This window comes from Strongylocentrotus purpuratus, unplaced genomic scaffold (assembly GCF_000002235.5).
Source record: "Strongylocentrotus purpuratus isolate Spur 01 unplaced genomic scaffold, Spur_5.0 spur5_scaffold_16, whole genome shotgun sequence".
Taxonomy (NCBI): domain Eukaryota; kingdom Metazoa; phylum Echinodermata; class Echinoidea; order Camarodonta; family Strongylocentrotidae; genus Strongylocentrotus; species Strongylocentrotus purpuratus.
In genome coordinates, this window is record NW_022145601.1 from 15392812 (window position 1) to 15408675 (window position 15864).

Genomic DNA, 15864 nt, shown 5'->3' on the forward strand with positions numbered 1-15864 from the left:
GCATACATAATGAGCCCATGATCTTTGACCTTTGACCTTATGAACCAAGAATCTACTCAGTTCATTGGCTCTGCAAGTAACATACATGACCTAATTTTGGCAGGAATCCATCAATCGGTTCTTGAGATAACGCGATCACAAGCTGTTATTGCATACATAATGTGTGCTGTGGCCTTTGACCTTTGACCTCATGACCACTAAATCTAATCAGTTCATCGGCTCTGCAAGTAACATACATGACCTAAGTTTGGCAGCAATCCATCAATCGGTTCTTGAGATAACGCGATCACAAGTTGTTTATGCATACATAATGAGCCCTGTGACCTTTGACCTTTAACCTCATGACCCCAAAATCTAATCAGTTCATTGGCTCTGCAAGATACATACATGACCAAAGTTTGGCAGGAATCCATCAATCGGTTCTTCAGATAACGCGATCACGAGCTGTTTTTGCATACCTAATGAGCCCTGTGACCTTTGACCTTTGACCTCGTGACCCCAAAATCTAATCAGTTCATCGGCTCTGCAAGATACATATATGACCAAAGTTTGGCAGGAATCCATCGATCGGTTCTTCAGATAACGAGATCACAAGAACGGGACGTACGTACGTACAGACATACGTACATACGTACAGACGTATGTACGGACGGACGGACAACCCGAAAACATAATGCCTCCGGCTACTTCGTAACGGAGGCATAAAAATTACATGTTTCTGGGCCAGTATTCAATTCAATACTTATGTCAGAAATATGAGTATTTTACTAATTTTTTCAGCTTAGATCAAAGATTTAGCCATATATTCCGTTGAAGCTTTTCGCCAAGTATATAAATATAAGAGACAGCTCCTGATCGAGCAGACTTAAGCCAATTAGTTTGTAGGCATTGATTGGCAGGCATATGGTTTTCATACGCAGTTATCTTAAGCTGCGTAAAATTATAAGAGGACACATCTAATGTGACACATTAACTGTGCATAATTTTGGATTGTACATGTGACATCACAATGCCTATCAGTTGGCATTTTGCCTTAAAGTCAACTTGCTTTAAAATCAAAATGCTCAAAAGATTATCTGAATAAAACTTGAGACATATTACTTAGCCAAGTAAAATACTAACTTAATCCGCATACTGAATTGAATACAGCCCCTTGTAAAGTGACGTTATAAACTGTTGTTCCTGGGTCGAAGCTAGATGTGCCAGAGACATGAGCAGCAGTTGGTAGGTTCATAGCAGATCCCGGTTCGTTGTTTGCGATCCAACACAGAGCCAGGGTAGAAATAATTGATGATCCAGAAAGGCAGCATCAGGATCACAAACACTGACAATAAAAAATTATATGATATTACTTTATGACAAGTTATGTATTACTATGTTAATGAAAAAAAAATGAAAATGACCAATAACAATCACTTAAAGTTGCTCATGCTTGGGTATATAGAGGGCAGCACACTGAGCCAACAGGTATAACGCTCCCGTTCGTACTAGTGTCCCTTCTTTATGCATACGTCCTTACGGGAGCGTAATACCTGGCTATATACCCACGCACGAACATCTTTAATACAAAAATATAAAAATATGATATGATACAAAAGTATGAAATATAATAGATTAGCTGATGAATGCATGTAATATTCAACAACATTTATATCAAATTGTAAGCCTATATTCAAGTTTGGAGGAGGTTCCTTGCAGATTGATTTCAAACTCCATCTCATACAGAGTATGATCCACATTAACCTACCCTTTTTTTCAGAATTTGTCTTTTCCATGCACACCCTATTTTTGTTATTTTTTTCCGTCTTCAGTATGCAATGAGTTAACATTTTGTGATTGTATAGAAGACTTAGCAGTCCATACCTGCCAACCTTTCACAGCAAAATTAGTAATCTCTCAAGGCAATATTAAGTGTACAGTCTAGTTTGTATACTTTTCACACAGAATATTTTAGAAAAAGAGAGGAATATAGGGTTCAAAACAATAGCTTGAAGACCCAAAAATAGAAATCATTTCTCCAAAATAGGAATGGTTGGCACTTGGCAGCTATGGTAGTCCCAATTATCAGTTACCGGTATATACATGTACCTTGAAAGTTTTCTTTATATTTCTCTAATGTTCAATATGCAAGTTATCTTAGTGGCCTACTGCACGGTGCATACCGCTGCTTTTTACCGCATTGAAATGTTCCTGACATAGAAACATTTAGGGTAAAACACTACACTCCATGTTGCAGATGAGTGCAAAAATGAAGGGGATATCACAAGGATACATGCCAAATAATTCCACATTATACCCTTCACCTTATCTTGCCATTATGTTGTTTATGCATGCCATACACTCCATTGCTACTATGCTGCAGTCCTCTTCTTTTCTCTTTCTCCAAGCTCCCTTTCCTCTTCTCCTCCTTGCCTATCCCTTTCTTCCTTTCTTCTATTTATAATGTAAATTATGTAGTTGTGTATTCACGCATACCCGATACAAGCTATGCTTTCAGGGGTTTGCGCCTTCTTCCTTGTAATACAAGTTCTTAAATTATATTTATGTTCCTACGTACAAGTTGTATTGTTTGAACAGATGTCAAATAAGTTGTCAAATTGAATGGAAGAAATAAATGTTTATTTCAATTGAATTGAATATAGCTCACCTGCTGCTATCATGCATAAGATAGTTGAAGCCAGAGAGAAGTAGTAAAGCTCAGCTGTGTTTGTCCTCTGGTTCAGAGCAAAAGAAAAAAATACAAAAATCAGATAATAATAATAATAATACCAACAATAATTTGTCTTCTTTATTCTGGGTAGCTTCATCACTTTTAAATACTGTTCTCCTCGAGGGCCCTGCATTCATGTTATTACCTCGACTTTAGCAGGGCTACCATGATAAGGCGCACAGGCATTCAAGGAATTTCTTCCTACCGGGTGCCCATTTACTAAACCTGGGTGGAGAGTGGCAAACGTATATTAATATCTTACCAAAGGATATGACTGTTATATATGTCCTTATATAAGGATATATCATTATATCTCATATTAATAATCACCTTAGATACAAGAGGTATTCTCGCTACCCTAAATAGGTACGAAAATCTCGAAATTCGCGAGACGAGGTAATTTTCACTCTCTCGGGTCGTCACTACAACTTCCGGTATAGAGTCCCATCCCACTGGCGCTAGCGCCTGTGTTCGCTGTGCAGAGTTTTCACGCACGCTAAAATCAGGGTTCTTACGCTTGGAATCATGAGCCCAGCACTGTGCAGCCTCACAAAAGAAAACCATCGTCACTGATGTCAAAAGACGCAAAAAACAATGAATGAAATGTTCAAATAAACGTTGAAATATTTGCGAAAAAAAAACAAGACCGAGCAGACGACATATTCGGTGCATACACGTTGTGTGGCGACGGCGTTTTACGTTTGCGCTATCGCGCCTAGTAATATAGCGCCTGCACAGGAAGCTGTAATGTCGAAAAGCTCTATCCCATAATGCAATGCGCGTTTTCAGGATTTTCCCCGGATCTCGGCAGAATCGCTATTTGGGGTAGCGAGAATTGATCAGTATAAATGGAAATTGCTGCATAATCGTGACTTTGTTTGATAGAAAAAAAATCCCTGTCAACCCATTTTGTGGTTTGGCTCAATAACTTTTGATTCAGAGTCCCAAAGTGTATATCAGATGCATGAGAAGAAAGAGCACATTTTCTGCACATAATGCATCCATTTTGTTACATGAACATATTGCATATGAAGAAGACAAGTACTAATTTAAAATCTGCTATCAAGTAAATAGAGATATAATTTGATTTGACCTCATTTAGACATGTGGTTAAGTGCTTTGTCATGAATATTTATGTACTACGATATGATCCATGATTTTATCTGAATAAAGATTTATTTTAAAAAAAATTAAAAAAAATTGCATATGAGGTCAGACATTTTAAAAAAAGGTAAAAATAAGCTTTGAAATCCTTAAATTGGCAACACAATGAGAGGTTCAAAATCAAAGTTTTTCAATCTAAATTTTGCTATTTCTTCAGCTTTGCGACAAAGTTTTAAACTGAATGTATATTGTTTTCAGAGTCACCACATTTATTAATACAGGCTCAATAAAAGGTAAAAACTTTCTGCTGCCAATTTGAAGAACAAATTGTGGCCTGCCCAGACAGCTATACTCACACATTCAACGGCCAGTGATGTGAAGATTGTGAGTATGAGTCCAACGAGGAAAGACACGCCCCCAAAGATGTGGAAAATCAGCTTGACCTCGTAGGGTACAGGGTCCAGGATGGAAAATAACACAACAAAACCTGGTGAGAAAAACAAGTCATAGGGAATCAATACAGTGACAAGTTTAATGAACTGTATTGGTAGAGGGTCTCAGTGTACAGTTTCAACCAAAAACGGCTTAGAGAAATTTAAAAAAAAGTATTTTTTGTGTGTTTTCTATTCAATGAGACAATAAGAGACTCGGATCATCAAGACAGTATGGTCTTTATGAACAGGTTGCCTTCCAAGGCCAGCAGTACACTATAAATGATGGGAAAGTGCACCATGAAAACTTGGTGAAATACAGAAGCACATAAGATAGGCAGGGTGTTACCGATGCTATGTTTTCATCCCTCTAGCAGGACATCAATCTATATTTGCCCAAGTTTTTTTACCCAGGAGAGAATGTGAACATGATATTGAATTTGTGTCAAAGATTGCAAGAAATATAGAAAAGCGGAATTAGAATATAAATCACAGAAATTAAAATGGCTTTAGAAAAATGTCATATCAAGGTCACAATATGTGTGTTTTGAGTAGCCCATATTTACATTAGTCACTTCTAACTTTATTGATTGTATCATCTGGTATACAGGTACAAAATGGCAATCTATTCCTGTAATGAAGTGAATTTTTAAAGCAAAATATTCAGATTATACAGATAACAACTAAATCATTCATACCCTTACCAAGATTTGTCATTTTTTAAGCACTGGTATATACAAAATTGATTTGTCCCAATTTATGCTTCTTGATAATGTGACATATTGAAGCTTACATCTAAAAGTATTCATAAAAGACCCTAACTCACCCAGGGATCATTCTTGATTTACGAAAAACCCTCACCCCAAAACAAAATATCAAATTTACAAGGTACATGTATACATATGAAGGATATCAGGATGTAGCCTTAAAATAGTCACCCGAAGAAAATTCACGACAACCGATAGTTATGGACAAATTGTATATGGATGGAAAGATTTTCTCTTGAAAAACAAGAATAATTTGCTGAAAAATCATATACCGGTAGATATCATGGAAAGGCGTAAAATGCAGTTTTGTGGCTAGCTGTGATTACTGCGAGCCCCAAACATATTTTGATGAGGGAAGTTGTTATATTTGATCAGTAAGGCTTCTCCTTCGCAATGATATGAATTTTGCATCAATTCATAACACTTTTGATTCTTCGGGTGACTACTTAAAATATACAAAGCAGAAATAGAGTTTGGAGGCGCCCTTGAAGAAAGAAATCACATACCTGTCATGCAGAAGGAGAATACGATGGAGACAATCAACATATCAAAGAGATGCTGCCCACAGTACCTTGATGAACGCTCTCTGTGTAAAGATAATTCAAACATTATCATTTTATTGATGTGATCTGTAAAATCTATTAGTACTTAGAGATGGTTTGTACCTTTTGCAGACCTAAAAACTTGAAGTGCCCTCAATTTAGCGGTAAATTGAATGTCTTTTTAGGAACCTCCCATCAAATGAATAAAATAAAAACTGGCCTTAAAAAAAAAATGTTTTATTCCAGATATTTATTTCTAGACTTGTAAAAAAATGTTGTACTTAACTCACTATTAATCTGACTGTATTTCTATTGATTTGAGAATAACTCCCTCTGTTGCAATTTAAAGTGCAACAAATGAAGACAAGGTTGGAATTTGATCTCTTACAAAGAAGTTTCAGAACCTATGACCATAAAATTTTGCCACTTTAAAGTTTTTAATGCAATTATTCATTTAAAAGGGGCAAAATCATGATTCTCTGCCAGGTATGTTGGTATTCTATGCCTGTAAAATATTTAAAAAAAGGTCTTCTTCAAAGACCAAAGAGATACAACAAGGTTTCTAAATATAGATGCACAAACACAGAGGTTTACTCCAAATCAATTTCTACACTGGCCTTTATTTTTTTCTTCTTCTGTATTTTTAATAAGCTCTTTAATCCTTGAAAGCATTTTGAAATGGTTCACAAAGATCCTTTTTTTTTTTCAATATACACCCCCCCCCCCCCCCTCCTATCAATAATGTGGAATGTCAATTATGGATGATTCTTCCAAAGGAATTTTTAGATGAAAGATGAAATTCTTTTCTTTATATGCACTGTACAGCAGTCCTTGGTCAGACAGATAATGCAATAATAAAACAAAAACAGTGATGCTCTACAACAGGTGAAAGTGATGAAACTTAACATTTCAGAAAATTATTATCAAAGTTCAAAATAAACAACACACTCACGTGGTAAGTACAAAGAACTGTGGGATCAGCAATGCAAAAGCAAACAGAAAGATCACTATACGGCTGTTTAAAGAAGAAAAGAAATAAAACAATCATGTTAAATTAAGTCTTTATGAGTTTTCAGTTTACTCTCTTCCATATATATCTTCATACTGTAACACATCGGGATGAATGGATCAACTCTGAAAATGTGACTGTGACATGTATTAATGGTTCAGATGGGTCATAAAATACCCAATGACACATGATTGAACCACATGAAATGTTCAATATCTGTAGCTGTTCTAGGAATCAGAACAGAGTATATAGTTCACATGAATGAATTTCTCTATATTGATCTCTCCTGTTTCCTCTCACTCTCTCTTTCTTGTTCTTGTTGTCTATCTGTCTGTCTCTCTTTCTGTCTGTCTCTCTCTCTCCATTTCTCTCTGTGTCTGTGTCTGTGTGTGTGTGTGTCTCTCTCTCTCTCTCTCTCTCTCTGTGTCCCTGTCTCTCTCTAAGCAGCAATAGTTTTTCTTGTTTCTTACCCAGTGCACAAGTAAGCTTAAAATCTGCATTCAGTAGTTTGCGAGAATGCTACTTCAATACAATTCAATTTTTCATGATTCTCCCACAATTTTCCCCATAATTTTCACACATACACAGGGGCGTACGCAGGGGGGGTGTTTTGGGGGTTCAAACCCCCCCCTTTGGTATTTTTATGTATGTAAACCCCCCCTAAAAAAACCTAAAACCCCCCCCCCCCCCCCCTTTGGTTTTTTTTTTATTTTTTTTATTATTATTTAAAAAAAAAAAAAAAAAAAAAAAAAAAAAAATTATACCCACGGCTAACCTAAATAAGGTGACCTTACCCCCCCCCCCCCCCCAACGACAAAAAATGTCAAATTATGAAATTTCGAGATCAAAAAAAAAAAAAATGTGTCCGCTTACCCCCCCCCCCCACTGAGCGACTTTTCGGCTGGCTGAGTCGTTGTGATTTTTTTTTGACCTCCAAAAAAAAAAAAAAAAAGTGCCCGCTTACCCCCCCCCCCCCCCCCCCCCACTGAGCGACTTTTCGGCCGGCGCGATTTTCAAATTTTCGGGAGCAAAATATTTTAAAACCCCCCCCTTGAAAAAATCCTGCGTACGCCCCTGCACATACATGTACGGTATAAGGAATTGTAGGCTCTGTAACCTTATGACCTTTGACTTACATCTTGAGTCTGTTTGTTTTAGGAAACCATCTGATAAGATGATACACACTGTGGGGTAGAGAGTACCACCACATCTTTGCATCGGAGCGAGGTTTACCTGAAGGAAGAAACACCAAAAATTAGAAAAGATATTAGATGCAATTGGTACAAAATGAATATAAGAGACTAGTACTGTACAACTCTAAAATATTGGGGAGCATAGCCATAGAATCCATATAGTAAGAGGTGCATCATCCCCTCCCCCCCCAAAAAAAAATAGACCAAAATAAAATTAAATTAAAGGTAAAGACCAGTTATGGTCATGCGATTGCATTGTGAAAGAAACGTTGTGGAATTGATCAGAAAAGGTTGATCATCTAGCATCTAGTATCTGCAAGGTTCTGGAATCATCAAAATGATAACAAATTTGGCTCATTCTTCGTAAAGTTACAAGCACTATACACAGAAAGATGTATATGGGACTACCCTATATCTCTCACAGCCCATGAGAGAAACAAATTTACCATATATATGAATTAGTAGGCAGTTTCCCGGCAAATTTGTTATCATCATGTATTAGTCAAAACATATTCTTTCACATGATTGGTAATGAGAGCTTCCATTTCATTTTTTGAAATTGGGGCGTTTCCAATACTGGTCTTTACCTTTAAGCAATTTCATTCATACATACAATTCTGGAGAAGAAATCAAAATAAACACATAGACTGGTGCGTACGAAGTACAAACACAATTACATGAAAAGTCTAGTTTATGACAATGGGGTTTTACTTTTAGGAATATACAAATGTCAATTTTAAAATTCATTCCTTATGGGGATTGGCAGATTGGTGATGACTGATGTCGATGAGTGTTGAAACAAAGAAATACAAACAAAATACAGGGATAGAACAGTAGAGCTTTTCTTTTCATCGTCCAGCTTACAAGTTTCCCCAAATCTGGCTTGTTTTACTTGCATAACAAACTGACTCACTATTGCTTCACGCTACCCTGGACACGTCTAATTTTTCCATATACTAACTTACCAGTACACTAATGCATCGCAGAGGTTATTTCAACGTTTTGAGAGAGACTAGCTAGATCTAGACCCTAGTTTGTTTTTACGGGTTATAGATGGTGACGTTAAAGGTCTGTCCCCAGATGTAAATAATCATATCTGATTGATACACGTCTTTAAAAACCCAAATACCCACTCACACTTTAATTAGCTACGAAAGCTTAGATTCTTGGAAAAAGCTCACAAACATTTTATACCAACACGGACTGTTCCAGAAATGCAGCACAATATTCAGTAGATGGGACCGATATGAAAAATATAGCCCGAGCTGTCAGCTGTCAGCATCTCTTTCAATATCCTTTATTTAAATAATCATAAAGAAATCATGATTCATTTTTGAAACCTCACCACAGACCTCTCGACATTAAAATGAATTTCAAATTACCTGTGAAACTACCCCAACTCTCAGGAAATCGTCGAAAATATGAACTGATACGACAATCGTATGACGTCAATCGTTGCTTCACGACATTATGCTTCTCTAATGCGCAAGCGCAGATCAATTAAGTCTCGCAAAGAAATGCATGCTATAGTCTACTCGTAATCAAGACATTTTTTTACTTTTATACGAGTAAATACTTCAGAATACAACGATACAGAGAAAATTCATTGATTCAATCACGAAATTAATCTTTCCAAGGTATTCTATTTCAGTATTTGAAAACATATGACAAATGCAGGATAGATATTATTTATATTTTATAAAACTTCTTCTTTTTGTGCCAAAGTCCCTGTGGCGCAATGGATTAGCGCATTGGACTTCTAATTCAAAGGTTCCGGGTTCGAGTCCCGGCAGGGATGGCCTACATTTTAACCGTACACATATCTTCTGCCTTTTATAATTCGAGAAGCAGCCAATCAGTTATCAAGGTCGCCTTCTCTAAAAAAATCCTTCTTGGTTCCAATGAAGTAAAGCTACGGTCACAAAGGTTCGTAGGAACGATGCGTTCGTACGGTACGAATCTCCCTGCTTTTCCATTGTCTTCCCGAGTTTCCATTGTCTGAAAATCGTTCGCACGGCGTTTGTAGCGGTTCGTAATGGCATTTGTGACCTTACCAAATAACCACTGACTTTTTATGTAGGAAGCAGGACTTATTTTGTTTATCACTACCTTCCTTAATTTCTAAAATAAGGCTACATTTAATCTTCTGAACATTGAATGATAACAATAATACTAGTAATGACAACATAATGATTACAATCTAATTATTCCAATGAGCCTGTAAAGAAAGAAATGTACCGGACAATCACATACCGGTGTATAAAGTACATGTATTTGTGGAACCTTTGAATTAGAAGTCCAATGTGCTAATCCATTGCGGCACAGGGACTATTTTGAAATTGGAAAGTGAACCAAATGTGAATCTTATCTAGTATATCACTCACAACATACTATTTCGAATTGCATCAGATTGTGCTTCTTGTAAAAAATAAAGCCTCGTAGATCTTTACTATTCATTTAAATTCCGATATTTATTTGGGCCAAAGAAGACGGTAAAAACGGCTTTGTCAGATGTCTATCGAGGACCATGGCCCCACTGTCATCAGTGAATAACGACAGTTTTTTATAAGCTAGTGAAATCCTTGCTTCTGATAGGATATTAACAGATTTGTCACTGATTGTTGTCATTTGTCAATTAAAAAAGACCTTGTGAAACGGGTCCCTGATAAAAAAAAAAAAAAGACCTTGTGAAACGGGTCCCTGATTTTTCTTCTTTTTTTTTTTTTTTTTGTAATCATTATTATTGTTATTGTTATTTTTTTTAATCTTTTTTTTTAGGGGGGGGGGGATGGGGAGGGATGGTATTTTTGACGATTTCATTAAACACTCAAATAAAAGTAGCATTCACCTGTACGATAACGCAATGATTTTTCTCATATTATTACTTGGACATAGAATGCTCTTATCTATAGGGAGTAGAGATGAAGACAATTCGCTTTATTTTGTCCTTAAAAAAAAAAAAAGTTCCTCTTAAATCCAATTTTTCAGCAAATTAAAGTACCGAAACTATTATAACTATTAGTATTATTGTTGTTGCTGTTGTTATTATTATCATTATCATGATCAAAAATCATTATTATCATTATTTGTATCATTATTAGTATCATTTCTAATATCATTATTATTAGTAGTAGTAGTAGTAGCAGTAGTTGTAATATTTGTTGTTTTTGTTGTTGTTGTTGTTTATCATAATTATTAATGTCATCATTATCATCATCATCTCATGTGGTCTCCTGCTTTTCCTTTGTAAGAAACTTGCTAAACATACATAAGATATCCATTCTCCCCTTATTTCTTATTTTTATGCAGATTATGTTTTCATGATGGTTTGGCACCAATCAATATATTTGCTTTTGCTTGTATTTTAACTAGAAACATATTTTGTCAAACTTACATGTTATTCATTGATGTTTCTTTGTATTGATATGAAAAAGTGGAAATAAAACAAAACAAACAAACAATCATTGAATTTGGGGTCTGACCACTTGGCCGGAGGCTTGCTAAACTGCATGAGGGTCGTATAAAATTAATGATAGGCCACAAACTATCTAATCGAGCCGAAATTCGGCTGCGTATATAGGGTTGATAAAATATACACCATTTATGTCCTCTTCACAAGACAATAAATAAATGATTATAAATACCATAGATCATAATAACACTCATTATCCGCCATTGCAGCTGTCATTAGTTTTGCTGATGTTAAAGGTGCCCCATAAAACAATGCTCTCGGTGAAAAATGTTTGTTTAATTAGACAATCAATAACTATATGAACTAGTTTGCTGATAATTATGAGGACTTTCATTTTTGTATCCCCGATTTATGTTTTATAGGATTTGGCTCTAAATTTACGAGCCCGAATCATTAAAAAAAAAGCACTATAAACCATTATATGCCTAGTGGCCGATACAAATATATTGTAATTATTAGGTAAAGGGATCAAAAGCACCAAACTATACGATCACAAAAATGAAAACCGGAAGCCATATGTGTGTTCGCAAGAATATGTACTGTTTATCGTTTAAGTGCACACATATGGTATTCGGTCTCGCGGGTCATTATTCAACTAGGCTGTTACCTTGATTTTTTTACCATTATTCTTATTAGCAGTACTAGTATTAGTGGTGGTAGTATTAGTAGTCGTAATAGTAGCAGTAGTAGTAGCAGCAGTAGTATAGCAGCAGCAGTAGTAGTAGTAGTAATAGTAGTAGTAGTAGTAGTAGTAGTAGTAGTATTAGTGGTGGTAGTAGTAGTAATAGAAGTAGTAGTAGTCGTAATAGTAGTAGTCGTAATAGTAGTAGTAGTAGCAGTAGTAGTAACTAGCAGTAGTAGTATAGCAGTAGTAGTAATAGTAGTAGTAGTAGTAGTAGAAGTAGTAGTAGTAGTAAAAGTAGTCATTGTCTTGATAGTAGCAGCAGTAGTATAGCAGTAGTAGTAGAAATAGTAGTAGTAGTAGTAGTAGTCATAATAGTAGTAGTGGTAGCAGTAGAAATAGTATGATTTTATTATTATCATCATTATTATTCCAAAGTTTAGAGGCATCGCCAACACAAAACAGGGAACTATCCTGTTAAATGAGATTCATAATCCAACATGAATTGACATTCTTATATCCCCAGATCTTTTATAATTTGCGTATTATTGTTAGTAAAAATCATTGTTAGCTCACATTTATGCAAACCATAGGCCTGTCACACTTTACACTCCACTCCAGTATCAATGTTGACGCAGCCGTATCAGGACAATAATATTACCCCCTGGATAATCACCCCCCCCCCAGAAAACTAACCCAAGGACAATTACCCCCCTTGAAATTGCCCCCTCGGAGAGATACGCCCCAAGGACACCCCCGAAAATTACACCCCGTTTTCAAAGGGAAAGTCCAACTGATTAAAATTTTATTTTAATAAAAGCAGAATTTCTTCGGGGGGGGGGGGTAATTTTCAGGGGGGGGGGGAGTAATTTTCCTCGTGGGTAATTGTCCACGGGGGGGGGGGGGGGTTATTGTTCTAGGTAGGTGATTTTCCGCGCGGTATTTTTCCTTGGGGGTAATTGTCCTAGAACATGACTCAGTGTACAGTTTGATTTGAAGAAGAAAAAAATAAATATATATAAAGGGACCTCAATCCAAACCGCATAATTCCTCCGCCACTCATCAATAATTAATTTGATATCTATTTTTATATTATAGGCTGACACTGATACAGCTGTCAGCTAAATTACAGAAAAATAATTGTTTGTAAATCCTGCTAATAAACAAGACCTCATAATCTTCAATTTATCTTCCCTTTCACTTCTTTCTTCGTCGGAGATAGTCGCTTGACTTCATGCTCTCACTATAATTCCCATTACGCTATAATGTCACTGGAAAGATCTATATCATAATATTTTTGTTGTGTGTTATGTCATCACCAACTGATCAGACCCCCCCCCCTCCCCCTCTCTCGGGGCCCCTCCAAAAAAGGTGGCATCTCCCTGGTGCTGTCATAATAATTATTATACACCCCTAATTTGAGTAAGCGAAACGTAACAGTGAACAATGTTTTATATCAATTTTAAGTTCAATTTGAACACGATAAGGCCTATATTATGCATGTCATAAACAGGCATGATAACGCTTGTCAGGTCAATAAACAAATGGTATGAGGCTAACGCCCTTCCAACGTGCATGCGCACAATAGTAGGGGTTTCCCCTTTGGCTCTCCCGGGAAAAGGTGACGTCACTGTGCTAGTCGTCACGCTGTCCTATTTTCCGGAGCGAGTACGACTTACCATATATGTTTTTTTCTTCCTGGTTTAAACTCTATTTTCGTTTGTTTTCAATATTGTGTATTGTGTACTATCATGCATAAAGGCATGCTTATCTCATTTCAAAAGCTCGAGGGGGTATAGATTCTTTGTATGGTGTAAGTTTCGCAATTCATCGTCTACCAATCGATATTCGGTGACATTCACATTAAATTCATGTTTATCTACGCTTCAATAAAACATTGTTGCTGTTATTGCCATCGTTGGTATGAAGATTTATGATATATCATAAAATCATAAATAAAAAAGGGAAACGATTCAAGTCCGTCAGTTTTCATGACCTCATCATATTTGCCGAGACATCAGATGCTGCAGATAATATGCAAATAGCTGCATGATTGTATACTCAAACGCGATGATTTTATCGGCGAGTGGTCTTTGGATCTGCCCTGCACTTATCATCTCGTCTAGCTCGCATCGTTTGATTGTTCAGTGATACCACGTGGAATATGTATTAAGAGGGGTTGTTTTCCTGTATTTTACTTCCTTGTTTCAAGGGGAAAGAGTATAGACCCTGCACGAGGAATCTCTACCAGGCACATATTGTTATTTTGATGACGTCGTGCTGGTGGAATCAGCGTCGATGCGGAACGCGCCAAAACGAACCAGAGTCCTCATCGTCTGCAAGCACATGGTGAGCTCAGGCTGCGCATTCTACGCGTCTACTACACATGTGAGGTGAGTTCACCGGCGCCATATAAACAGTGCATGCCCAACCATAGGTAAGGTGTGTAATTCTCCATGATCTCAGTTTGAAGTTCAACTCATAGGATGTGATAGGGAAACAAAAAACTTACTTAACAAGGAGCTTCCCAGCTGATTTCGAGGATATTTTATTCCAATTAATGGAGGCATACATGGGGCATGGGAAATAGAGCTGCTTGAATGATTGAGTTGTTTCTCGAATTGCATTTTATTCTCTGACTCCTCAAGCCAAATAGCTTACAAATAGGATAGGCCTATTTAGGAAGAGAATACATGAGCTAGATTTAATTCAAATTTAAGAAAGTCTTCCTAAATAATTATGATAATTTCATAACCTCAAGCTATATGCAGTTTCAAAATCAATTGAAGGATTTGCATTTCAAACGTGACAATATAGTGCAACACCGCCGTGTCATAACTTCTTTTGGGTTTTTTTTTCTCGGCGACAGTAGACCTATGTAATTTGTTAATTTCAGCCTCTGTGTATGAATAGATATCAGATCAAATCACCAAAGATTAAAAGAAAAATAATAAATAAAATGCATTCATAACATTTTCTACATTTTTACCTAACTTGAAGACGTAGAAACTTAAAGGAATAGAAATGTAAAGTCCCAATACTTTGCAAATATAATTTGTTCTGTTTTTATATATAGTATATATTTTCTTTTTTCGTTTTACATAACATCTCTTGTTTTGCTGTTAGTGTCGGGATCTATTAATTTCTGAATAAACAATATAGTCTTTCGTAAACTGATAGGAAAATCACTAAGCAGGTTATCACAATAATTTTGAAGGGTAAAGGAAATATGATATTTCCGTAAACAATATTATGGGAGTTTAATTGCTTTCAATATGCTATTGAAAGTGCACTTGGAACCTATATAGTTAGTATTCGATCTTTGTTTGCTCCACAACAGGATCTGAGCTTACTACTGATTTGAAAGATCGGGTACAAACTCGACAACTACAACTTCTCTCATCACCAAAATCAAGTCATCAAGCCATCTCTACTCGAGCCTGATCTGGTCAGCCGAGAACTTTTCATGAACGATTGCATCCAAGCCTATAAACTGTGAGGCGTATGATAATAGTCCGACGGTATTATAGTTTGTGGATAATTTGTAAGACCGTCAAATGATGCATCCTTTATCTAGCGACCAAGTGTTTCTGTTGAAGTCACCCATCAAGATGCAGGCACCTCGGATGGATTCACAGCTAGCTGCACCTAGTCTATCAATGTGAGTAGCAATCTAAATATTATCATATCCCTTTTTTTAAATGTATTTATTTAATGTCCAGGTACATGTATAAACAAAATAGAAATGACAACACAGAGCATACTACATGAAAGAGTTACAAGACAGTGAAAATGCCACCAGCGGACGCCTGACGGTTACCTAAAAGAATTTCCATTCTGTCATGAGGTTCTCCGCGTCCGCTGGTGTTACATGACTTGTGAATAGATTTAAGAAATAACTGTAAAATAACAAAACATAACAGAATTCAAGTACATCCATCTCTTAAATAACAGCATTCCTACTCAACACAGTGGGGAAAGAAACTTAGAATCTCTTTTTATTGGAAGGGGTTG

The 15864-nt window shown here is 36.4% G+C and overlaps 2 protein-coding genes and 1 non-coding gene across 3 annotated transcripts in view; 2 read left to right on the plus strand and 1 right to left on the minus strand.

The window, feature by feature from the left end:
* Positions 1-895: 895 nt before the first annotated feature.
* Positions 896-9259, minus strand: LOC105445980. Its single transcript, XM_030986883.1, has 7 exons — positions 9139-9259; positions 7700-7796; positions 6507-6569; positions 5519-5598; positions 4171-4301; positions 2648-2714; positions 896-1324 (listed from the first exon to the last, which is right to left on the minus strand). Exons 2-7 carry the CDS (start codon positions 7771-7773, stop codon positions 1194-1196), a joined length of 546 nt encoding a protein of 181 aa, XP_030842743.1. The 5' UTR covers positions 7774-7796; positions 9139-9259; the 3' UTR covers positions 896-1193.
* A 221-nt stretch (positions 9260-9480) lies between these two features.
* Positions 9481-9554, plus strand: TRNAR-UCU. The gene has a single exon. It is a non-coding gene; the product is annotated as a tRNA-Arg (tRNA).
* A 4018-nt stretch (positions 9555-13572) lies between these two features.
* The window catches only part of LOC100891564 (receptor-transporting protein 3), a 32253-nt gene continuing 29961 nt past the window's right edge, over positions 13573-15864 (plus strand). The window contains exons 1-2 of the mRNA XM_011682217.2: positions 13573-14243; positions 15191-15511. Of these exons, the coding sequence (XP_011680519.1) occupies positions 15408-15511 (104 nt within the window). The 5' untranslated portion in view covers positions 13573-14243; positions 15191-15407. The remainder of the gene's footprint in view (positions 14244-15190; positions 15512-15864) is intronic.

Excerpts from the sequence above, each read along its gene's own strand:
- LOC105445980 (XM_030986883.1), bottom strand. The coding sequence starts at position 7,773 with ATGTGGTGGTACTCTCTACCCCACAGTGTGTATCATCTTATCAGATGG. Across the intron at positions 4,302-5,518 it reads ATTCTCCTTCTGCATGACAG|GTTTTGTTGTGTTATTTTCC; the intron begins GTATGTGATTTC and ends TTTTCTCACCAG. Across the intron at positions 1,325-2,647 it reads CTTATGCATGATAGCAGCAG|TGTTTGTGATCCTGATGCTG; the intron begins GTGAGCTATATT and ends TTTTATTGTCAG.